We start from the raw sequence: 25,427 nt of genomic DNA on the forward strand, positions 1-25,427 counted from the left end.
TTGCTGTATTGGAATAATTTTCCTGCAAAGCTCACAGCAAAGTGTCCTATCAGCTTCGCAGAGACTTTGCATTGTGTCCTAGAGGGGCCTGACACTCTGCTCGTGGGCAGGGATTTTGTGTGCTTGTGAGTTTTGTTTAGGGTTTAGGAACTGAAGTAAAAAAAGAGAAGTAAGTAAAAAATGTTAAAAATATGTATTTTTAGTAAGGCTCCAGGGACATGAGGTTTCAGTGTCCTGGGAAATTCTGCAGCACTGCCATGGTGCTCATAGGCAGGAGTCGAAAGTCTGTTTATCCCTCAGTATTACCACTCAGAAGTTATAGCTCTTTAAATCTTCAACAAGTGGCAAGCTGTGATTTTTATCTTTACAGTCTCCCAGGAAATTCATCATCAAAACCACAGACCACAGGACAAAAGAGCAATCATTGCCTCAAACACACCAGGCACTCTATTATAGGCACTGGCACTAGGCAACAGAGACGTGCTCATTCACAACAAATTCTCTATCCTTCCTTCTGAAAGGCCAAGAAAAAAAATACTAATGGAGGGATTTATGTAGTTTCTATATTCTCTTGCCTTCTCTTCCATTTTTCCCTTCTGTCTGCTGAATTTTGCAAGATCCTCAGTCTGATCTTCGAGTAATGTTGTTTTTGTGGCATTGCTGCTGAAATGCACTGTTATAATGGATGAGCAAATTGTCCTTTGCCCAGCAGAGATGGGGAATATGAGAGATGAAGGAATTGCATGGCCAGTTCCAAGCAAAAGAGGCCGGGAAGCAGCCCCATTTCATGAGAGCCTGAGCAAACAAGAAAAACTGCAAAAAGAAAGAGGCTGAACATGGAGGCTAGTCTAGAAAACTTTTTTTATTTAGATACACTTTGCCTCTGAAGTCAGTTGTATCAATCATCTAAGGATGACCCCCTCAGAGAAGTAATATTTTGCAGGATTAATCTAGAAATTATGCCAGTACACAAAATATTGCTACTTTTCTTTGTTCCTTCTTCTTCAGTGGCAAAAGCCTGAAACTTGGAGCCTTTGAGCTAGTGGTAGATATCTGGTCCATGATCAGGTGAATTGTTTTAACATTTTTTTCTTTTAAGTACACAGCCAACCAAAAAGACAAAAAAAAAAGTTATTTTTCATTCTAAACCAGTCCTATAGTTGTTGTTTCAACCCACTGATTTATTAGCTCCGGGAGACCTCATAGTAGCCTTCCAGTATCTAAAGGGAATCTAGAACACTAGGGAGGGACTTTTTACAAGGGCATGTAGTGATAGGACAAGGCGTCATGGCTTTAAACTGAAAGGGGGGAAATTTAGATTAGCTATAAGGAGGAAATTCTTCACCATGAGGGTGGTGAGGCACTGGAACCAGCTGCCCAGAAAATCTGTGGATGCCCCATCCCTGGAGACATCCAAGGCCAGACTGGATGGGGCTCTGAGCAACCTGATCTGGGTGAAGATGTCCCTGCCCATGGCAGGTGGGTTGGGCTAGATGAACTCTAAGGTTCCTTCCAACCCAAACTATTCTATGATTTTATGATTAATTTTATGATTTATTCTGTGATTTTATGATTAATGTTATTGCCTTTCAGGACAAAATAGCCACATTGCGAATTCTGCAATTTGGTAGAAATTTAGTGAGAATAGCTGTTTCATGAAGATAATTTGCTATAATTCCCTGAAGCCCTTCTGGGTTACAAAATATCCTAAAATGAAATAAATGCTTTCCAATGAATTTTCATTGTGAACTCCAGTTTTGCTCCCTTCTGCTTTTGCAGAACTTGCATTGCTATCAAAAGGCCTCTAAAGTGGAGGATTTCTAAATCAAAAGTGACCTCCAGTGGTCACACACATTATTTATGGCTGGTGTCTACTATTTATCTTCCTTGTGTTAAAAATGAGGCAATATGATAATTAACAGCCTGCAGCAAGCATGGTCAATTACATTGGATGTATACTTAAAAAAAAAGGTCCATTAATCTGGATGTATTCTTACATACAGATATTTTGTATACCTACTAATCAGGATGAAGGTATTTAATTTATTTACCTTTGCATTTGTGTTTTACGTCTCAGGGGTGTTTTTTTCTGCATTATGCTGGGGTTATCTTTGCTCACCCTCTGCACGTAGTACAGCTTTGATGCTAACATCCTCCATATGGCCATCTGCTACAGGACAGAGGTGACCTTTTAAAAAGCAAATAATATATCATCTAGCATCTCAAGGTTAATTTTTATTTAACAAGCAATTAGGAGTTCTGCATAGCTTTGCTAATAAAATCATTCATTTTCCTTTGAAATCTGGAAATCATGATGGATTGCCCTGTCTTTTCCTAAGTATTTTATAATCCCATGGACTAATAATTCTTAGATGCTTGAAGACAGAGAAACATGAGGCACAGGTATAAGTCCAGGCTTTATTGGATCTCCATCCCACTAAGTATCTCTGAGAAATCTCTTGAGTTCAGGGATCTCCTTTCACCATAAATGTCTGAGCACCACCAGTCTGAAAGCTTTGCTTAGAGGTTCTTATGAGTCCAAGGCATCTGGAGGGGGCTTTCCTGCAGAGGGACACTTAGAAAATTCAATGCAAATGTACTCTTTTATAAATAAATAAATTGCAAGAAATACTTATATGAAAACTCTCTTGAAAAACAACAGTTTCCTTAATTTGTATTTGCCTAATTTAAAACAGATTAAACTTCAGGAAGAGTTTTCCCACAGGTATTTAAATGTCCTTTGTCTTTATATCCTTAGCTAAATTGAATTCACTGGCCAAGTCCTAGCATTTTTTGGAAGGTCAGTGGAAATGCAACAGTCATTACAAATGAGCTAATTTAAAGTAATACAGACACGACCTTTGGTAAAAATGTTTGTGTACTCATAAATCCCTTGCCCTGGAAATTTTATGTCATGTGCAAGAGAAACCAAAACTTGACTGTAAATCAAGTAAAACTTGACTCTCAGCTAAGATTGGGAAATGAACTATAGCTCTTGGCCTAATCAGTGCAGCGCTGGCCTGACGCGGGATGATGAAGCTATTTTCCCTTGTTCTGCTGGGTGAGTTTCAATAACCCACTGCAACTCTCTCAGTTTCTCCACCCGTTAAAAGAGAATTATGCTAATAACATCTTTTGTAATATAATTTGAGATTCATGAAGGCTGTGTTGTATATAAAAGGGGGTAATGCATTTAATAAGCAGATTGTAAACACAATAATGCTTTCCTCCCCCTTCTATGTAAAAAGCAACATGAAGCGAAGGAAGCTAAAATGACGGAAGAAGGAAGTTTGCTTTATTTTTCATCTGTCCCTTCTGCTCCTCTCCAGCTGCTGCATTAGACTTGTAAAGCAGGAGCCCATGAAGATGCCCACAGAACATTTCTGCAGCAAAACATTTGGATATAAACTGTGCTTGTGTTTATTCAACATTAATATTCTTTCTCTCTCTCTCTTCCTCCCCACTAGGATGGTAGGTTGTGCATAGTCAGGCCATAATGGTACAGCTGAGAACAAGTAGCTTCCTGTAACTCTTATTTATGTGACTAGTTCGCTGATTTTGAAATTCTTCCTCCTCTTGTAAGTGCTGCACAAATCTCAGTAAATTAGGAAACAGTGCAGAAAAGAAAGCCACGTCAGGACCTGTGGAACACAAAGAAGTTGGATGGTAGAAGGGAATGGCATTTTATCTTGGCATAACTCTGCGACAGACAAAAAGGTTGTTTATTAATAGGGGTTTGGCAGACATACTACACCAGCACTTAATGACTGCAAGAAGACCGAAGCAGGTGTCCACTTTCCTGCTGGCAGCATGTGCCTCAGGGGTGACAGGGCAGTGTAGCAGGAGATGCAATGGTCAAGTTTCCCAACTGTTTTCTCAGCAGTTTTGGGCAGCTGGGTAGGAGTGGGAGGTTTCTGTCATGGTTGAGGCACTATGAAAGTGTTCTGGACTAAGTATTAACTCAGTGCTTAGTACAGGACCCAGATATTTAGCTTTTTCTTGGGCTGGGAACTTTGCCTGGAGCCTATAAGTAGGAAAAGACTGTTAGTGGAGATAGAGCCAGGTTTGAGAGAAACACTGGGCAGAGATGGGGGGTGAAAGGTGAGAGTGAATTGGAGTCAGGGGTTGAGGGATGACAGATCCGTGGGGATGGGGGCACTGGCTGGTGGGGAAAAGGTTTCTCTCACACAGAGCACCCAGGTAAGGTGTATGCAAGAGCTGGGCTGCATCCAGCCCAGCAATGCTCTCCCTTAGCTTCTGTCAGGAGCCAGAGGGAGCCTCCAACTGCCACTCTGGAGCACTGCAAATACCAGAGGCATGAGCCTGTAGCCCTTCCACATGTGGCATCTGGGGAAGAAGCCTCAATCCCAGCCATGCCTGGGATTCCCACGGGTTCCCTGGAGCTCCCCACTCCTGCTTTCCCATGGATTCATTTAATCTCCACCTACATCAGAGGGAGTGAAGTAGGATGCTGCAGGGTTTGTTACCATGTTTGTGTTCAGTGGAAGGAGAAGGATGTCCCAAAAGAAGGGCTGTTTTCTCAACTGAAGGCATCACTCCCATTGGAATAAATCAGCCCTGGAATAAATCAGGACGAGAGGAAGTGGCCTCAAGTTGCACCAGGGGAGGTTTAGGTTGGATATTAGGAAAACATTCTTCACCGAAAGTGTTGTCAGGCTTTGGAACAGGCTTCCCAGGGAACTGGTGGAGTCACCATCTCTGGAGGTGTTTAAAAGGCATTTAGACAAAGTTCTCAGGGACATGGTTTAGTGCTAGAGTTAGGTTATGGTTGGACTCGATGATCCTGAGTGTCTCTTCCAACCAAAATGATTCTATGAAATAATTTCTACCTCTCCACTGCCTACAGAGGGAACTGTAAGCTTGCTTAAGCTCAGGCTAAGGTTAGGGAATATAGTACTACTCACTAGAGAGCTGCATGACATTTCCACATGTGAGAGGCAGTTCCTCACTTTAGCTGACTTCTGGCAATACACAGCTATTGAAAAACGGTGGCCTTATTTGCTTGGTAATGCTGGTAGTTTATTTTTTGCTTGTAAAAGGCCTTTAAAAATCCCCAGACAAGCATCCCTGAAACCAGAACATCAGGAGTGATGAAGCAGAAATACATCCTGACTGCTCGCCAGCCTCGCGGCAGCTGGGCAGCACATTCCTCAACATGCTTATGCACATCAAGCAAACTTTTCAGCTCATCCTACGCTGCCTGCACTAAAGATGCCTTGCTCCTTATTATATTAATAAAACTGGTGACAAGCAGCAGCCAGTAAATGACTGACCAGACTTTTAATTGTTAATATTTGGAAATCTTTCACTTTCTTAAATAAGGGAGGATTGCACAAAATCCTGGCACAACCTTTTTGTTTTGTCCCTGTAAAGTGTGTGGCAAAGTTGGCCACAATTTATGCTTCTAAGCATTGCTAAAGGCCAGTAAACAGCAGTATAAAATGAGTCTTAGTGCATGTTCTTTTACTTTGTAAACCCTGGCACAATTTAATACTGATAAAAACGAAGCTCTTTTGACAGCTACTGATTTTCAGGATGCATATGCACTTGTTTTCAGTTTTCCACTGCCCCCCTTTGCTGAAGGAAAGCTGGCTTTGTGTTGTGGAGCTGCAACCCCTGTTGGAAGCAGTATGCTTTTGGCAAAGTACAAAAGAGATCCATCCTGTGGGGGAAAAGGGTGAAAAATGTAAAGGAAAAAGAAAAGCTGGCAGTTACAGAAATGGTCTTCCCCAAACAAGCCAGAGGTCCATTGACAGAAAACAAACTACTTTTGAGTGCTCTGTGTCATGTGCCATGGGCTTAAACTCTGCCAGGGGAAATTTAGGCTTGATATTAGAAAGAAATTCTTTACAGAGAGAGTGGTCAGGCATTGGAATGGCTGCCCAGGGAGGTGGTGGACTCGCCGTCCCTGGAGGTTGTTAAACTGAGATTGGACATGGCACTTAGTGCAATGATCTAGTAAATGGACTGGAGTTGGACCAAGGGTTGGACTTGATGATCTCTGAGGTCTTTTCCAACCCAGTGGATTCTGTGATTCTGTCAGCTTAAGGTAGGTCAGATGGATCATGCTCTAGCAATTCTACACTTCCTGTTGATTAGGAAGGGAATCCAAATGTAACCATCTTTGTTATGGTAAGAGGGACAGCTTCAGGATCTGACGCCACTTGAGAAAGGTGACCTTGGATTCAGGGGGACTATTCTCTCTCCTTAAATCCAGATAGGTGCATCTGGGCTGAATATAGGAGGGTTCTTATGTTAAACATCTTTGCACTCTATACCATGGGGATTCCAAATCTAATGTTATCTCACTAAAACTAGTACAAACTAACCCAGAGGCAGGAAATCTTTCTACTCAAGTGATGACACATAATGAAGACTGTGACGTGGGTGAGAAAGGCTCTGAAAAGGTAGAGTCCTGTGTTGCCACCTCAAGCAAAACAAGAACAGCTGGACCTGTGTGCTTGCTCTCTGCAGGGCTCCCTTCACATAGGAATAATTACATTATGGGCACTGCATAACGGAAAGAAAACAAGTAAATATACTGGAGCCTGATACAGTGAATAGATTATCTCTTGTCACTACTTCACTTTTTGCTGACTTCCTAATATATTAATTTAATTTAAAAATTTTCTGGGGAAAACCAGCCCTGTGTAGGTAACAGAAATACCGGTCAGGATCCTCCACCAACAGAGGTGAATCTCTGATGTTCTTGGTCACATCACTGGACTCTGGGAGAGGTTTGTGGCACAGATCTTGGGACCCGACTCTCCATAATGTTCTTAAGCTACAAATTCAGAAAACAGAGAGCCCCAAGGCATTGCCACAGGCAGCTGGTTGTTGCTGTATCAACCTAGTGCTGCTTCACCCCCAGTCTAGCAGCAGTGGCATCTTCAGGAGCATAAAATAAGACACCTGTAGTTGACGTTAGGACCTGTTGCTCTGTGCTGGGGTCAGCGAGCCCTGTGTGGAGCATCTGCTGGTGATGGAAACTGCATGCTCCACAGCCGAGATGTCTGTAAGGCTTCACTCAGCATCATGCTGCCTGCAGAAGAACTATTGATACATGACATTTAGCAAAAGAGAGCATTAGATGCCAGGCCACTGAGCTTAGTTGAGGCAAAATATTGAGGGAAGTAGGAGAGGCAGGGAACCTCTAAAGTGTGATATTTTGTTAGATGGTGGAACAGTTTCAAAGCCAGTCCAATTATTTTAGTATTAATTAAAGTCCAGTTAAGCCCAAGGGATTATTAACATGTTCTAAAATACTTCTAAAGACTTTTAAAGCTTTTTTTTTTTTTTTTTTTTTTTTTAAATACTAGCAAATACTAAACTTGCTCTGCAGGAATAAAATACTCCTTCCCCATTGCATTCTGTGATCCTTCTCACCAAGGATTTGAGTTAAAAACTTCCTCTTTTTCTGCATGTGCTGTTTATCTACTAGTCAGAAAAATTGTAGCATATTTTGATTGGTTTTTATGGCCACCTCCTTCTTCCTAGAAATCGTCCTGTACAGCATGTAGCGTTAGTGAGAAAAACAAATCACGTGCAATGAAACACACACTTAGCTTTGCCCTCCTCCTTATTTTCTGATTTCCTGGATAAAATCCAGCAGGGAACTGCCTCCAAAGTCTATTTATGAACTCATGTTTACTTTTATGTATATGTAGTCTTTACTATATGTGAACACTATGTACTGACCCAAGGAACTCAGAACTGTTGTGAACGTCAAGAAATTCAGTTCATAACAGTAGTCTGAGGTTGATACTATTTTGTGTATTTTATATTTTTAAAAAACCGAGAAGCTGGGCTGTGCAGCAGAGCACAGAAAACCTGTGATAGTGCCAGCCACAATGGAAGTTTCCAAACTTCCTGACGCACCCCTCTGATGTAGGATTGTTTTTCCTCTCCTGTTGTTTTCACTTCAGAAATCTGATCTTGTGACACAAGGTCTGTCCTGTCCATATTACAAACATACCCATGTTTCACAAAATGACCTACACTTGCTCCCTAAAAGGCTGTTGCTAGCAAATCCCTTTAAAAAAAACTATGAAGACTACATAGAAGACGATACATTTTTTTCTGCAGTTAATTATGTGCATGTGAGCCTTTACAAGTTGACTTCATGAAAGGTTTGAAAGAATCACAGCAAACCTGTCTATATTCTTTCTTCCCAGATGGACAGAGAAAAATGGAAAAGCCACACACGTATTTTAATACACTGGCACTTTAATGCAGGCTTGTTATCACTCTTTCAAACCTGTCATGAAGCCATATATTGAAATCTGATGTACACATTACTCTGCTGGTACTCTGGATGGTAATTTATATACAAGTACTTAGATATCAGTACTGACTCAAAGCAGCTTCCATATGTGGCAAAATTTAATCTGCTCCGAATAAATTGCATTCTGATGGTAGGCTTACCACAAATCAATGGGCAGGGGGATGGGAAGCAACATCTGCAGTATAAAATAGCTATGATACCCACAGGGAAGACCTCTGAGTAAAATCCTACAAGTAAACAAAGCGAGTAAACAGAGAATGAAAGGCCCAGCTGATTTTTAAAGGTCAGCCACAGATGTGACCATTACCTCCCACTTGCTGCTGCTACTTTTATGTCTCGCTACAGAGGCAGCTGCCTTGGACAAATGAACAAAGGCTTCAATTCACAACACAAAACACTCGTACAGCTTTTCAGCATGCAGCACCCACTTTTGTGCCTGTCATCTCCCTAACCCCATCCCCACTCCTGAAACTCCTGCCTAGATTTACACAGAAAATAAATGGAATCAGAGAAATGCTCATTTCCAAAGTTCGCCATAAGCTTCTATAAAGTATTTGTTTGTGACCTATGGCAAATTTTCCCAGCCAGTGAAAACACACACTGCCTGTGCCCGGTGTTATTTAGAGAGCAGGCAGCAGCACAGCAGCTGTAGCAGTTTTTATTCCTGCACACTTCTGCTGCTGCAGAGCCTGGAGATCCAGCATGTGTCACAAACCCCATTTCTCAAGCTTGTAAACAGGACCGCTCAGGGTTTAGCTCTGCTGCCCTACCTGTTTGACCAGGATATGTCTGAACTAAGCCAAGAGCTCCTTAATAGCTCCTGTCTTTTTTCCTTCCTGAGGGTCCTCTGTGAGCATGACTAAGCATGGATGTGGTGTCTCAGTATGAAAACCAATGGGACAGGCATCAGCTCGGTCTGTTCTCTATTTATCATACAAAACCCAAAGCTTCCAGATTCTTCATGGGTGCAAACCCCATATTCTGACAAATCTAGCTCTGAACTTCTATGTCTCTTACTTAACAATGAGGGTCCAAACAACCCAAAGCTTGTCACAAGACTAAGCCCAACATGCAGGGGCACGTATGGTGCAGATACCTAAGTTGTGCAGCTCCACTACCCACCAGCTTTCTGCCCTGAACTGTGAGGAGGAGGTGGTCATATTAACCCTCCTCTGGTGAAAGACATGTATGGCCTTCCTTGGTGGTCCAGTGGAGAGCCAGCAGCACCCATTTCCAGGCCTGATGGCCAGGCTGCCCCATAAAGGAGAGGGCTGGGAGGCCCCTGGGTCTGGGAAGGCTGAAGTCATGAAGGAGAGTGTGGTGATCGGGTGATGTGGAGACATCACCTCATGAAACATCTTTTGGTAGCCTGGGGTAGTTCCTAAGAGGAACACTCCCAGGCGCGGTGTTAACTGCTGTCATTAAAATATCTGCCAAACGCCAGCAGCAGGTGTGGTGGTGGGGCCACCACTCCAGCCAATGGAGGTGGTGGTCAAACACGCTCCTCCAGCTGAATGGTTTGGTGGAGATGAGGAAATGGCCTTTATCAACTGTCAGTTGATGTGTCAGAAGATTTTAGATAAACATCTGATAATTTTCACTATGACTAACACGGCATTTAGAAATGGGAGGAGCTTGGCAGAAAGAATTCAGACCTGGCCTAAGGCAGCTGTATGCATGTATTTCAAAGACCTGTGCTGGAGTCTCATGTGTTAACCCAGTGCTGAGACATACTCAACAAGGCGTCTGGCAAAATAATTTAACTGCCATGTAATGCTCCTTCTGCCTTTCCTCAAATTCACTTTCAAACGTGGTCAGCAAAGCAACACGCCTGGGCTCTGCTGCAGACCGCTGCTGTCCAACAGTTCCTCTTCTCCCACTGATGCTTAGCAAGAAGATTGGAGCTCCAGAGCAGAAATGCCATGGATGCTGGATTGTTAAAAAGCATTCAGCATAAGTCTAGATTTTAAAATAATTTACAGACTTTAGGTAGTGCAAAATGCAGCTATCTGTACCTTCAGCAGTGACAGGGCAAGGGATAACATTGTGCTCATGCTGCAGGAGCTGCCCTGGATCCCAGGCTGACCCCAGAGCAATGCAGCCTGTGAAGGCTGGGCAAGGAGGCTCCGAGCTGTTTGGGATTTGCCCACCCCATACCTGTGCCTCCCTCTCCATGAGATGTCTTGGGACTCCAGAGCTACCAAAATGCTAGAGCATAATGGCTCCTCTGACTTGAAAGCAATGATGCAGGCCAAGTTTGAGTGAGGTGATGAAGCAAAACTGTTTTCTTGTTGAGCCTCATCCACTTCATATGACAAAGCTTGACTATGCTTTTCATGCTGCAAAGCACTTAAACTCTGCTGTGCTGATTTGCATGTGCTGTAGTCCTCCCCTATGACCTGCTACAGACCAGCAGCTCTATTTTGGTAGCCTTTGTGTAGAAAGTAAATGTAGACAGGAATTCTTTGGCTTGGTGGGATAACACATCAGGTCATTTGACTAGGAACTCACTACTGAAGTTTCTGACAAAGGTCTCTGCAGTTACATTTCATTTACCATATTTACTGATGTCCCAAGTTTCATCCGACTCCAGTTACATCTCTCCACAGAAACTTAATGTTGTCAGTCAAATCTGACTATTCTAGATACAAGGAAGCAGTTTTCTTTATGACATTTAGAAAGGTAATTTGGTCATATGCTGAATTTAGTTATGTCATCTTATCTTAAAAGAAGGTGGCCTTCCTTTTCTTTGTTGTTTAAAAGATGTTCAGTAGTGGAGACTGCATCTCCTCATCAAAGATACTGGCTCTGGGCCTCTGTGGGAGAACAGATCAGCTGCTCTGCACTAGTCACCCACACCACAGAGAAAATGTGGGCATCAGAGGTGGGTCTTATAATTGTTTTTTAAAATCAGGTGCTCCTCAAGGGAAGAAATAGGATGTTTCTATCTGGTGTTAGCAGCAATGGAGCACACACAGTGTGTACTTAACTACATTAAGAGGCATGATTACTGTAGGAACCAGATTTAAATTACTGAGTAATGCAGAAATGACTAACTTTGTTTACAATATCTGTTGCATCAGTGTGATGAGCTAAACACCAGTCAGGTGATGTCGTGAGACTGAGTCGGAAGTTTGAGACAGAAGAGCCACTTAAATCACTCAGCCCATCCCTTGGCTACTCTGCCATGCTTCCCTACAGCTCTCTTCTGCACTATCTTCTTAGTCAGATTCAAAACATTTCATATAACAGGGTTTTAGCCACCAATGTCTGAATTTTTTTCCCTGTGAGATTTAATTGCTAGGAAAGAACTCCTGAAAATGCAGCCTCATCCTGCTGTGTCACTCTGTCAAAGTACAATAGAATACAAGGCTGGAATACTCACAGATCATCCAGTCCAATTCTGTGCCTACAGGCAAATTCAACTACAATTAAAACATTTCTGACAAATGTGTTTTCAGCCTGCTCTGGAAGATCTCAGCCTCTTCCGGAAAGCCATGTCAGAGCTTGCCTGCTCCTGGTATTACGAAGTTTTCCTAATGCTTAAATGTTTCCTGTTGCATTTCACGCTCACTGCATCTCCATAGCTTTCCCAAGGAGACATGGATTACAGTTACCACCTTTTCATTTTTTCCTTGCAATATTTTAATACATTTTGCACTCCAGTAAGAGTATGAAATATGGACTAATCTGTTCTCTAGATATTATACCGTAATACCTGTTATCTCTGAATCCTCTCCTGTTTTACTCCATCTTCTATCAGCTACAAATATCTCTTAATTCTTAAATGCCTCATAATTAGCTTGGAAAAGTACAACTTGGCTTAATGCTGCCAGACTGGCCAAGATAGGGTCATAAAGCCTTTCTTTAGGAGTTGAAAGGCAAAGTTTGCTTTGCACCAAAAGTTACAATTCTCTTATGAATTTTATTAATGAATATACTCTGGCAACTTAGGAGGATATTATTCCTGCTAGATACAAGGAGAACTGAGCAACAAGGCTTGTGATATGTCCACCCTCCTGGAAGGAAGAAAGGTGGGGTAGCTCCAGTGGACACCTGGATCTCTTGGCTATGCTGATGCTAGTGAACTGAACAGCAGCAGTGACCGTCATCTGGTTTTGATGCTACCTGGAGTGATCTAGTCACCTCCAGGCTATGAAGCTCCTTCAGCCCTCAGTGTTCAAAATTCAGATGCCTGTTCAAATGCTCTGTGCTCATTCCCAAGCTGAGAGCTGCCAGCTGGCTGGGCTGCAGACATGCCAGGCGCTGTTCTTCCAGCGTCAGGGCACAGACCAGAGTGTCCCCGTGCCTCCCCCTGTGCCTTGACTCTGTTTAGTTTTCTTGTACAGGAATAGCCCTTGTGTCCTATTTCACTAACTTAAGTGCCAGGTCATCTTTTCCCTACGTTAGCTTTGTTCTCTAAGGTCAGCAGGGTGACTGCAGAGACTGGCACAGCTGAAGAAAAGATTTTATGCATTCTGTCTGCTTTAAAATATTTTTTACTCATGTCAGTTTGCATTTCCAAGCCTACTAAACAGTAAAGGCAGACAGTGGATTTATAACAGTCACTATAAACAATGGACAAAATATCATTCAGTAAATGCTAAATTTTTCCACTAATAGCAGGACTGAATGAAAACTCCTTAGGGTTGTTTTTCAAATGCAAGCAGGACCAGAGATGAGACAACTCTAAAGATCAAATTCTTAGCTGCAACATTAACTGTACTTTTAAACTGCTGGCAGGGATCCTGGAGAGTCGCGTGGTTGTTACACCAGCATACAAAGAATGTTTTACAGGACTGTCTCACTGTTTTCCAGAGGAACTGAACGCAGAGGCAACAGCACTATTGTACAATTACCAACTCTGTTGCGACACACTGTTGACTTTTCTGCTAATGACATGTACTGTTTTCCTGTGGCAGTTCCTGTTATTGTGTTCAGAGATTTATTTATTTAATCGTGGATGTGATTTATCAGGAACTTGGTTTTTAAGAAAGAAATAAAATGAAAGAGAGAGGGAAAGAGGGAATAAAAGTGACAGAAAGGAAAGAAGGAAAGGAAAGGAAAGGAAAGGAAAGGAAAGGAAAGGAAAGGAAAGGAAAGGAAAGGAAAGGAAAGGAAAGGAAAGGAAAGGAAAGGAAAGGAAAGGAAAGGAAAGGAAAGGAAAGGAAAGGAAAGGAAAGGAAAGGAAAGGAAAGGAAAGGAAAGGAAAGGAAAGGAAAGGAAAGGAAAGGAAAGGAAAGGAAAGGAAAGGAAAGGAAGGGAGGAAGGGAGGGAGGGAGGAAGGAAGGAAGGAAGGAAGGAAGGAAGGAAGGAAGGAAGGAAGGAAGGAAGGAAGGAAGGAAGGAAGGAAGGAAGGAAAAGAAAGAGAGAAAGAAAGAAAGAGAGAGAGAGAGAAAGAGAGAAAGAGAGAAAGAAAGAGAGAAAGAGAGAAAGAGAGAAAGAAAGAGAGAAAGAAAGAGAGAAAGAAAGAGAGAAAGAAAGAGAGAAAGAGAGAAAGAGAGAAAGAGAGAAAGAGAGAAAGAGAGAAAGAGAGAAAGAGAGAAAGAAAGAAAGAAAGAAAGAAAGAAAGAAAGAAAGAAAGAAAGAAAGAAAGAGAAAGAAAAAGAGAGGGGGCCAGTCTAATATTTTCATTACTATAGATATTCAAAAAGAAATGTACTCATATGAGGTGTTTTACAGCTGGATGGACTCCAGATCAGACTGCAAATGTTGGGGAAAGAGGAGGAAGGGATGAATTTATATAGGAAACCCTTGATTCATTCTGCCAACATGTTCCTGATGTTTGGGAGTCAGAAGGTGTCACCTCCTAGTGTCCTGCCTGCCAGTGCAGCTGCTCCCTCCAGCTCACCCCCAAAGCAGCTATTCTCGACCCAGCAGTGTGCATAGGTGGTGGATTGGAACCTAACTAGTTGCTGTTTTGCACAGCTGATTTCCTTTGGGAAATCTGGAGGCTACAGCCAAACTGTGGGGTGGGCATTTTCCAGGGAATGAACCCAATTGTTCCTCAAACACTGCATCCAGACAGCACATCTGGGTTTCCTTCTTACTTGCCCAAGACATGGATGGGGCTGGCACCTCTCCCTGGGAGGTGGAAGTGCTCCTGGAATTCAAAAAGTGACAAAGACTGAAGAGAGACATACATCCCAGACCATGTAAAATGGGATGAAACTTGCCCTAGCAAAATACAGAACACATATACCATATGTATTTCCATGCACCAGAAATACAAACATCAAGTATATAAACACTGTGAATTTGATCTGATATTTCATGTTCTAAATATTTAATGTTATCCCTGAGCAGCCAATTGCTATGATCTCTTCAAGCCACCATCTTGGTCAATGAAGCAGCAAGATGCATTTTAGCCCCAAACAGGCACATGCAACAGGAAAATGTAATTATATGAAACCTAGCATTTGCATAAAACACACATTTGCATTTCAATTAATAATTTAGCCTGTAGCAGTATTTCTGATCATTTAATCATTGATGCTGGTATTTTTGTTCTGCTTCTGAAAATAGAAAGGATAGAGTTGTTAAAACAATGGGCCATATGGAAAGAGATCTGTTTCTAATTCTGATGCTAGACTTCCTTTGTAATACAGCGTAAGTAATCTAATCAGGGTGTATATCAGTTTCTTCATTTGGAAATTGGAATTAATAATACCTCCTAGCCCATAAGGTTGTTGAGAGATTTGGTAAATTGTGTTTGAATAGTGTGGTGCAATCCCTAATGGAATGCTCAAGTGTAAGGTATTATGGTGAATAGAGAAGGGCTACGTGCCAGACTTCTACTGTCCTCTCTTGATGGTGCCACCCCAATCTTACTTTTCATGTGACCCACATGAAATGTTATTCTAATTATACATATAACAGAGTGTGTGAGTGAGTGTAATGAACATCAATGAAACCCTTAAGAACTGCACCTCCCAGAACTGGGTGAATTGATTTCTGTAATGCTTGTTTTTTTATATCTGATTCCACCTTATTTGTTATTGTTTCATTAGCTGTATTTAAATGAGAGTTCAGAAAAGGCATCATTTCTTGCCTTTTCTATTTGCTCAGTAAGATTCCACAGAATGTGCTGGGTGCCATATAACGTGAGGATAAAGAATAGAATGAGTTTGTAGTTTCCAGTAAGTATTTGTGCTAATAAAAAATTTTGAGATTTGAATATGAGGGAATATGAATGTTTTCAGAACGCACATCACCAGCAAACCTGGCTATATTTGAATGTTAATTTTTCTACACACCAAAAAGAAATCTTTCAAATGATTTGTTCATATCATCATATTTGTCAATTCTGCAGAATTAGTCCTCTCAGTGTAAAATTTCACTATGGAATAAAAACTAAAAAATGCAGTACAGAATTTCTCTTCAATAGCTTTTGCTTTTATTTTAAACATGAATCCCATCATCTCCAGCAAAACTGGGAGCTTACTCTTTTTACCAGGTATTAGTCTATTTCAATATGTCTTGCTACTCTGGCTTCTTTAAAAATGAAGTCACCATACCTCTGTTTATTCAGAAAGAGGTTGTGACAGTGTGTGCCACCTCACCTTCGTGGCTGACTCTGAAAGTGCAGCCACTCTGCTGAGGCTCCTGTGATCCCTGTCACCAGGGGATGACTCAGGGATTAAAGTCCTGGCTCTGATACACAGCCCCTGAACTCCAGGTTGCTCCAAAGGGGCTGAATTTTGCTCTTGTCCTACAAAATTCCTTCTCCTGTCCTGCTGGGTATTAGAGGTCTTCCTATACAATGAACAGATCTAGGGATGCTGCCATAAGAAAAGATTTTTTTTACCTAGGACGGGATTACAGGTCTACCTCCATCCTTTGCAATGGACATCCCCATCCTGCAAAAGAATAAACGGAGCTTGTTGTTGTCCGTGTGTCTTCAGAACTCACAGGGATCTCCTGCTCCCGAGCTCTCTCTGACTGATGATACAGGCCCTACTAGCAGAGGGCTAAATCCTTCCGCCAAAACTGTGAAAACTGAGATGGTGGAAAGAAAGAATCAAGAACAGCTCTCAGTACAGATAACAAGTGAGGATGACACAAGGGCAATGTGGCTTGCAAAGGAATCACAGGAGAGGAAGCCATAATTGAGGCCTGGATACATTAACTTCTCTTCATAGTTAATTAACTGTATTATTCCTCATTATTCTTTGTTTCTTTCAGATACCATTGATGAAAGATCCTGGTTGGATTCGAAATGTCTGGACTCGCAACCTAAACGTAGGAATTTAAGTGTTTATTTGCTTTTTAACTCCAGTGCCTTAAGGCAGGCCCAGCTTGAAGCCTGGTGAGGCTTTGGGAAAACAGGATAAGACAGTGGTTAACTCTTGTCCACATTCTGGTACCCAGTGCAGCATGTCCAGGTGTCACCCTTTGGACACTGTTACCATAAGGCATTATTATTGTTTTGAAAGGCTGGCTGGCTCTGTGAAACTGGTGGCCCTCACATGTGTCAGGTGGGTTACAAACAGAAACAGCACAAAAATTTGGAAATTAGGCACTTGACCTGGGCAATAAGAACAGAATCAGGAAAGCTGTGGCAAATGTGAAATGTGAGACGTCCCAAGCCAGGGAAAACGTGCCCAGATGCCCCTGCTGCTGCTCTCCTGGAAGGCAGAAAGCACATCTCTGAGGCGCTGGTCTTGGGACACAGCCATGAACTGGACAGAAGAACCACTCAGGAGGAGCAATGAGAGAGGGAGAACAGCACTTCCCACCCCAGTTACAGAGCTGCAGCTGCTGAATGGTTGGTGAAGGAGGGAAAAGAAGCAAACCCGGGAAACCACCTGATGATTTCCTAAGTGACTCTGGACTGTATTACCTACTCTTACAGTGATGGTGGGGCAGAGTAATTAGGGACTGACATGTTTGAAATCACAGGAAGGACCACAGCACTTCTACCCAGCGCCAAGCAGTGCCACATAGACACATCTGCTTAGCTGAACAGAAGAGGTATTATCCTGGATGAAGTTAGCATAGCTACACTGCTATCTCACGTGGATCCCACTTGTGTTTCCATACAACCTACACGGTGCAGCGTGGGATATACTCTATAGTTTACAGAGGAACCTTTCTGATCCAGGAGTCTATAGTGACTTGCATGCAGCTCCTCAGCTGGTTGGTAGAGCCTGGCAGCTTTAAAGCTTGGGTTCAGCAGATATAGCTCAAGAGTTCCATGAAGATATGTCAGCTTTTACAAACTGGCAATCCAACCTTTATGATGAATTTGATACTAGCAATGCCATCTAAACTGGACAGGTGGATAAGTCAAACAGGCAGTCTGAAATGTGGGTGAGGTTGGTTGCTGTTGGCAGGGTTTTGTTTGGACAGCTATTTCAGCAGCCAAGCTATGCAGACAGAAAGGTATCATCTGGCAATTCAAAATGCCAGTAAAGTAAACAGGGAGGGAGCTCCAATTAGCAAAGGATAGCATTAAATCTGAAAATTAAATGAATGTAAAGCAAAAATATGGATGTGATTTTTCCTTTCCAAACTTGAGGAGCATTCAGATCTACATTCAGGGGGGATTCTGAACTTTACAAGACCATCTTCTGGGTAACCAAAACATGTCATGTGAACTCGTGCTGTAACTTTGAAAGAACTGAGGATAATGTATTCTCGCAGTAAGATTATACTTTAAGAAGAATCAGTTTATGTTTTATTTTCACAAAATTTGGAATTCATTTTTATATATCAACAGTATGCTGTTTGTCCTAGATTACTCATAACATAGTACAGAAAAATATGAAGGAGGAGGAAGAATTTTGCAACATGGATGTGCTATATTTAAAATGTGCTACATAGAAGGGAGATCATGTGAAATTAGCAAACCACTAAGACAAAAAAAATCCCGAAGTTGTTGCAGACAAAAGACATGTTTGCACTAAGGTGTGCCTACACCTGTGCAGACATGTCAGCAGCATGAAACGGAAAGTAAGAAAACCCTATCAAACTGTATCTGTCACAGGAAGCAGAATTACTCAGGATAAATTACATCTGACCTGGACAAAGCAGATGAGCAATTAGCATGATCCCAGCCCCATGCAAAACAAGCCGGGTGAATGAGCTGGGCTGTCACTGAGGGCTGCAGGGGAGGGACATCTGATATCAGCAGGATGACCGCACAGGGAGGCTTGTTTGTGCCCAAATTGCAGTGTGGGGGTGGGCGTGGGGAAGAACAGGGTGTCTGAAGTGTTCAGATCAGAAGCAGACATGTACGTTGACATGACTCTGAGCTACCTGTGGGTATGGTTTTGCTTTTTATTCTATTAAATAGAATAATTTTACATATTTTCTGACCGGGCCTTTGTTCTCTTCCTGTACTATGGCAGAGCCTAATACAAAGCTCTACCTGCTTGCCTGTTCTTAGTATTGCTTTTTAAAAAAAAAATTCCACCTGTTTGAAAAAAATGAGCAAGACCCTTTGCTTGTGTAATACAGATTTCACTGGCTCAAATGGGATTATGTTGCTTTGTGTGAACTGAGCATCAGGCCTGATACTTTTCAGGATGTAAACTCGCTGGGATGGGAATTCTCTTTGCACATGATACACTGAACACAATGTTGCTGATGTGTGAATAATAGTAAAACAAGCTTATGTTGCTTTTGTGGGCAGAAGCTGCTAGGTTTGAGAGACTGTTCATGGTATGCAGATTTGTCTGCAGTAGATAAACTGTACAGTAAACTGTAACAAGGGTAGCAGGATGGGGGCGAAGTCTCTGATGAATTCTCAGATTTGCATAATGGAATATGTAAAGCACACAGCCTGCCAGGACAAAGGCTTTCTTCCCCAGAACATGCTAGACCTAACAAAATGGATTCCACTAATTTCATTGAAGTAAATGATTTCCACAGACTTATGCAAAATGCTTCTTCTAAGAAACACCTCTGCCAAATCTATGGAAAAAAGATAACTTATTTTCACAGTGTGCTCGTTCTTGAATGCAGACATTTTGTTGAAATATGTCTGAAACATAATTAAAAAAAAAAAAGTTCTTGTATGTATGTGCAAGGGATTGTAAGCTTTTTTCAAATTGTGAACAGAAATATATGGATCCTCATTGGATTTTATGTAAGTGCAGAGTCTAGAGAATAATACATAGAGCAGGCAGAGTTGATTACCCATTTGTTTACAGTATTTTAATACTGGACTAAATAAATGCTTTCAAATTTCTTAGTTCAACATTGAGTTATATTTCCTTAATGGATTATTGCTTCCTGAGAACGGTTCAAATACATCATACCTTCTGGCTAGATTACATATCCATAATAAGCCCACTTTAAGATAAATGTTTCACGTGCAAAAACTTTTGTGCATTTTCTGCTTCAAGACTCTTAAATTTCAGACTTTGTTTCAATATTAATATTCAAATACTGAAATTTCCCTTTGGGGTAAAATTCCAATTTTTGCTCTGCTTTAAACACAACAGCAAAAATCAGAAAAAGGTCTTCCTGTCAATCTACAGGATGCATTTCCTCCATTAAATAGTTCATTTTCCAAACTGGCTGATATATTGTTGTCACAGCAAATCTAAATCTAGTTTTCCAAATAATTATTTTTAGACTGGAGATGGAATGCACTTTAATTGCAGTTCTAAAAAAGCATCCATTACCACGTCAAGGATTGTAGTGCTCTAACACTTATAACACTTCTGCAAAGACTACACTCAATTTCAAGAATATTTTGAAGGAAGGCTTTACTATTGTATTACTAGGGACACCTCTCTCACCCATGGAAATTTGAACATGAAACTGAAAAAAAAAGTACTATTTTCATGATTTTGCAAAGCAAATCACATTTATTAACTATATATGTACTCCAGATACAGAAATCATAAAAATGAAGCCAGTTCCTCAGAGAAGGTCACATAGACCTTCAGGTCACATGTCCTTACAGAAGATGTAAAGAGAGATAGCAGGTGTAAAACCGAAATAAATTACGATGTTCCAGCTTTAAAATACGGAACTTAGAGGCACCAGTGAAAAGTCCTCAGCCTAAACTAGGAGAGTGAACTGCTTAGATAAGAGAAAGACTGCAGTAAACAATGTTATTTACTGAGAAATTGCTCAGACCTGGTGCAAGTAATTAAAGAGAATTTATTGTCCTGTGACTGCATGCACAGGATTTAATTCTGTGCCCCAACACGTTTCTGGGATTTCAGTACAATCTTGATCATTATATCTTGGTCTCCAAGTGGAGACCAGTGACAAGTGGCATTCCTCAGGGGTCAGTATTGGGACTGGTGCTGTTTAATGTCTCTGTCAGTGACAAGGACAGTGGGATCGAGTGCACCCTCAGCAAGTTTGCCAATGAAACCGAGCTAAGTGTTACAGTTGACACGCATCTGATGGGACAGTATGTCATCCAGAGGGACCTTGACAGGTTCGAGAACTGGGCCCACGTGAACCTCATGAAGTTCAACAAGGCCAAGTGCATAGTCCTGCACATGGGTCAGGGCAATCCCAAGTACAAATACAGGCTGGGTGGAGAATGGATTGAGAGCAGCCCTGAGGAGAATGACTTGGGCGTGTTGATTGATGAGAAGCTCAGCATGACCTGATAATATGTGCACACAGCCCAGAAAGCCTCAAAGCCAGAAAACGATATCCTGGGCTGCATCAAAAGAAGTGTGACCAGCAGGTCAAGGGAGGTGATTCTGCCCCTACGCTCTGCTCTCATGAGACCTCACCTGCAGTACTGCATCCAGCTCTGTGGCCCCCAAAGTAAGAAGGACATGGACCTGTTGGAGAGGGTCCAGAGGAGGGCCACAAAGATGATCAGAGGGCTGGAACACCTCTCCTATGAAGACAGGCTGAAACAGTTGGAGTTGTTCAGCCTGCAGGTTCTGGGGACACCTTATAGCAGCCACCCAGTACCTAAAGTGGACATACAAGAAAGCTGGAGTGGGACTTTCTACATAGGACAAGGGGTAATGGCTTTAACCTGAAAGAGGTTTAGGTTAGATGTAAGGAAGAAATTCTTCACCACAAGGGTGGTGAGGCACTGGAACAGGCTGCCCAGAGAAGCTGTGGATGCTCCATCCCTGGAAGTGTTCAAGGCCAGGCTGGATGGGGCTTTGAGCAACCTGGTCTAGTGGAAGGGGTTCCTGCCCAAGGCAGGGGGGTTTGAACTAGATGGTCTTCAAGGTCCCTTCCAACCTGAACCATTCTATGATTCTATGATACTATGATCTTTACCAGTAACAATGTATTTATGAGAACATATAATTCTGGAAGCAGTAAGACTAAGTCAGGTCAGACAGCAAGCAAGACTGAAAAGACTGCTTAAGCCAAGTGCATTTTTAAACATTATCATTGCTCCATACAGCTCAAATTTTGCCTGAAGAAATTATCACAAGCATTCAAAGGATATACTTTAAATACAGAACAAGCAGTCTTTGGCATAAACTGTAATCACTAAAATCTCCAAGAACTGGAAATGAGATGCCTCTAAGACTGGTTATCCCAAAACAATATCTCACTTCTCCCCCCAAATCACCTGGGTCTAAGAGGCTAAAGATCACAGAAATCTGAAATCTGTGCTGCCAGGTTGTGTCCTCACTGCTCAGTGCATGAGAAGGAACGAGAAGACAATGTGGAAAGACCTGTGTGCCGAAGCTCTTGACCAGACCTGCTCCCCTGCACCTGCCTGGCTGTGACTAAAGCCTGGCAGAGGCAAAGCGCTGCCCTTCAGGCAGGATCCACACCTGCTGCACAGGCTGAACTGGGAACAGCTGAAAAGTGCTCTTTTAAACAGTTGTTTAAAAAAATACCCTAATTTGGTTACATTCTACCACTTCAAATATTCAAGAAAGTTGAGTCTTAGTGAGAGAAAAAAAAAAAAATTAGTTGCAAGGGTTTGGATTATCTCACTTTTTTTAGGAAAAAAAAGGGGAAACTTAGGGCAAAACTTGCAGAGGCCTCTCCCATCAGTTCACTGGCGCAGGAGAAAGCAGCCAGGGTTTGCCTCTCCTCACAATCCTCCATCCGCCTCTTTCTTGAGGAGACACTGAACCTTTTTCAGCCAGTTTATATGACAGCATGAACTAATAACAGTACCTGAGACAGTACAGAATTTTCTGTCTCCAAAGCCAAGTAAACCTGCTTCCCATAACCACAAGCAAGGGACAGAGTGTCCCTTCATTCACCAGGAGCCACACACAGAGCAACGACTTTTATACCCTGGTCTGCACAGAGGTAATGAATTTTTCTGTCACGGTGAGAGACACCAGATATTGTTACTTTCATTATAAAACTGATTTTAGAAACTTTCTGTCAGTGCACACTGAGCTCTATTAGCACTTAGTGCCTAGCCTACCATAAGAAAAATCTTTATACAAAATATTTCTTTATCTTATTATCTGAAGTTGGCTATTGCTATTACATCTTGGCCAGCTACAGGAAAGAGGGACTAGTCTGCATAGGAAGGAGGTAACAGTGCAGTAAACTAATAAAGATGTGTTACTCCACAACCCCAAGCAATAACTTTCAGAACCTGTTTGCGAGGATAATTCAATATTGGTAGGCAGTCTGATGTAGAAATTGCAGACATGAGGCTGAGAAGGGAGCAACAATCTTCCCAACAGAAGGAGCTGGTTTCCAAACATATTTTTCTCTTGAGGATTAAGATTTTTATTTTAGTTTGCAAAAGATGCAGGACTAGTAAAGATTATACCCTGGGAAGTGGAGCAGCTTTGTTTGAAGTTCTCAAAGCGCGTTTTGTACTATTTTGTTCTAAACAAATAATACCAATCATCTTGCTTTCGATTTGCTGTGCTTTGAAAACAGTATTCTGGGCAAAAGCTTTGCCAGTCATGCATAGACTTACTGGACTGATGAAAAGCTAGTCCAAAACAGGACAGAGGGATTTTCCGTTGAGTTGTATACAATCTCTTATTTATTTTATGTGTGCACATTTAAACATCAATATGTATTTTGCCTGAGCAGAGTACAGGCCTGTGTTTGAACATGCCTATGCAGGAATTCTGGGCTTTGGCTGAAGAAAGAACATGATGATTTCACTGTTACATCCTTAATCTCAGACATTGTGATTGCTTTGCTTTATCAGGGCTCAAGATTTTCAAAGCTTTCTTAGATTATATTTAGAGAGCTCAAGCTTGGTTTATTAACAGACTGGGAGCTAAATTACTTTCTAATGAGATTGGACTGGTACAAGTGGACCTCTGGCAGGGTTGATATACGTAGCCTAATTTAAATATCCTAACTTAAATATCCTAATTCAAATATTCCTACACTCTTTTTCTTTGGCAATGTTTGGATCATAGGAGTCAATAGATGCCTCTGTTTCTCAGTAGCCAAGTATTTTGTAGCAGAGAACTGAGTTTTGACTGTGGAAAGAGCTGCTAGGATATAAAGGAAGCACTGAGGTTTTCATGGTTTTGCAAGGCTGCATGTGGATCTAGAGGAAAAGAAAGCCTCTTTTGAGAACTTTCATCATCAAGACTTGTTATATTCTGAGAAGGAAAAACAACTTGTCTGGAAGGTCATTGGCTACAGATCCCCTTTTTGGGACTGTATTTTCAGTGCGTGTGTGTGGGAACAGTGTATGTGTCACAAAACTAAGTCGAAAAGTACTTGGTTCAAAATCAAGTTTGGTTATGCAACGCAAGCCCTGACGGCACTAGAGCTGATAAGCGTGTTGTCGTCACAGATGAGCATTTTGGTACGTGACCAGTGCCTCCTGCCCTGCCTCGCAATTCAGCTGCAATAGTTCCTGGAATGTTACAATCCCACATTTGATCATTTGACAAAACAATCCTCTCAGTTTCCCTTTTCACCTGTCACCACTCTGCCTCATTGATGACTTAAACTTTATAGTAGTTCTGATGACATCGCAGTCCTTCTGAGGATGATGTCATCATCTCACCTCTGAAAAGTGAGGCCAAAGAAGGAAGATATGAAATGATGTCAGCAGTGTATTGGCTAGCATGTGCGACTATCAGCAGACAATTGCAATACTTGGGAACTGTGACCACATGGAAAGCAAAACCCAAAAGCTGCAGCCGGCAAAGTGCACAGAGCTCAGGTGGGACAGACTTGACGGCTGGTGCAGACCAGAAGCATCTGCCTAAATGTGACAGATTGAACATGCTGCCGAAAGCAAGATGGTTTCATGTGGAATAAGGTCTGGCCTGTATGGATTATGTTGGACAAGGATGGCATTCTTTCTCTTTTCAGAGTTTTTACTACTCAGATCCTCAAGCATCTGATACTGAAACTGCAGGAACAGTTGATCCCAGGAAAAGAGACAAAGCAAAATCAGCAGGACAGACAAAACTGGCAAAGAATTAAAGTCAAGGGGGCCAAACATTTTAGAAATCTCTGCAACTAATTAACATCTACTTACATTTTATTTTTTTAAAGCTCTCAGATAAATCAAGCACTAAGAGGCAGATTAAATGTCAGGTTTTACATGCTACAATAACCAGCACTACTGTGCCTTCAAAGGAAGGCCAAAATGAAGTACTAGATAATTGGACTTGAAGGGAAACCAAAAAGAAAGGGAAAAAATAATGTGAACCAGACAGAGAATTCAGTAGATTATCACAGGTACTGTAGGTATTGTACAAAAATATCTACTTACTTTAGGAGAACTATTCCTTTGTTAAGATGGTGGGACATCTAATTAGGCAATTACAGAATCAAAGTCCAACTACTTCCTGATGCTTACACTGGAATAAAACTAGATCAACTCTTACTTTATATTGCCTGAGCTACTCCGAGTTTGATACTAATATACAGAACGTCAGCACGAGACTCCAGAGTCATCTTTGCTTATGAGTTCATTATAAATTAAAAACTAAAAGGTCAACTCTTCTATTTATTGAATCATTTTTACATGCATGGTGTGCATGCATTAACAATTGAGGTCATTCATAACCCAGGTACTATGTGCCCGAATGTGAACTCCAGTTTTAGTGGGAGAAATGCCACATGATACTGATAGTGCATTAAATAATGAACTTTTTGCTTTGAGTGGTTATTTTGCTCTCTTGCTGGGAAAATCTGGTGTCCCAAGTCAGAACTGAAGGCCTTTTTATTATTACCCCCCCTGCATGTACGCAGGCACTGCTCTCTAGGA

General features: G+C 41.7%; 1 protein-coding gene across 6 annotated transcripts in view; it reads left to right on the forward strand.

Moving 5' to 3' along the window:
* The window catches only part of LPIN1 (lipin 1), an 85,439-nt gene that overhangs the window by 9,469 nt on the left and 50,543 nt on the right, over positions 1-25,427 (forward strand). For 4 of the 6 annotated variants that reach the window (XM_082047529.1, XM_082047530.1, XM_082047527.1 and 1 more), the window contains exon 2: positions 16,490-16,546. The exons of the other annotated variants lie outside the window; for them this stretch is intronic. In XM_082047529.1, the coding sequence (XP_081903655.1) occupies positions 16,499-16,546 (48 nt within the window). In that variant the 5' untranslated portion in view covers positions 16,490-16,498. The remainder of the gene's footprint in view (positions 1-16,489; positions 16,547-25,427) is intronic. 6 annotated transcript variants of the gene reach the window in all.

The sequence above is a fragment of the Streptopelia decaocto genome (genome assembly GCF_964273445.1).
Source record: "Streptopelia decaocto genome assembly, chromosome: 3".
NCBI classification, from domain to species: Eukaryota; Metazoa; Chordata; class Aves; order Columbiformes; family Columbidae; genus Streptopelia; species Streptopelia decaocto.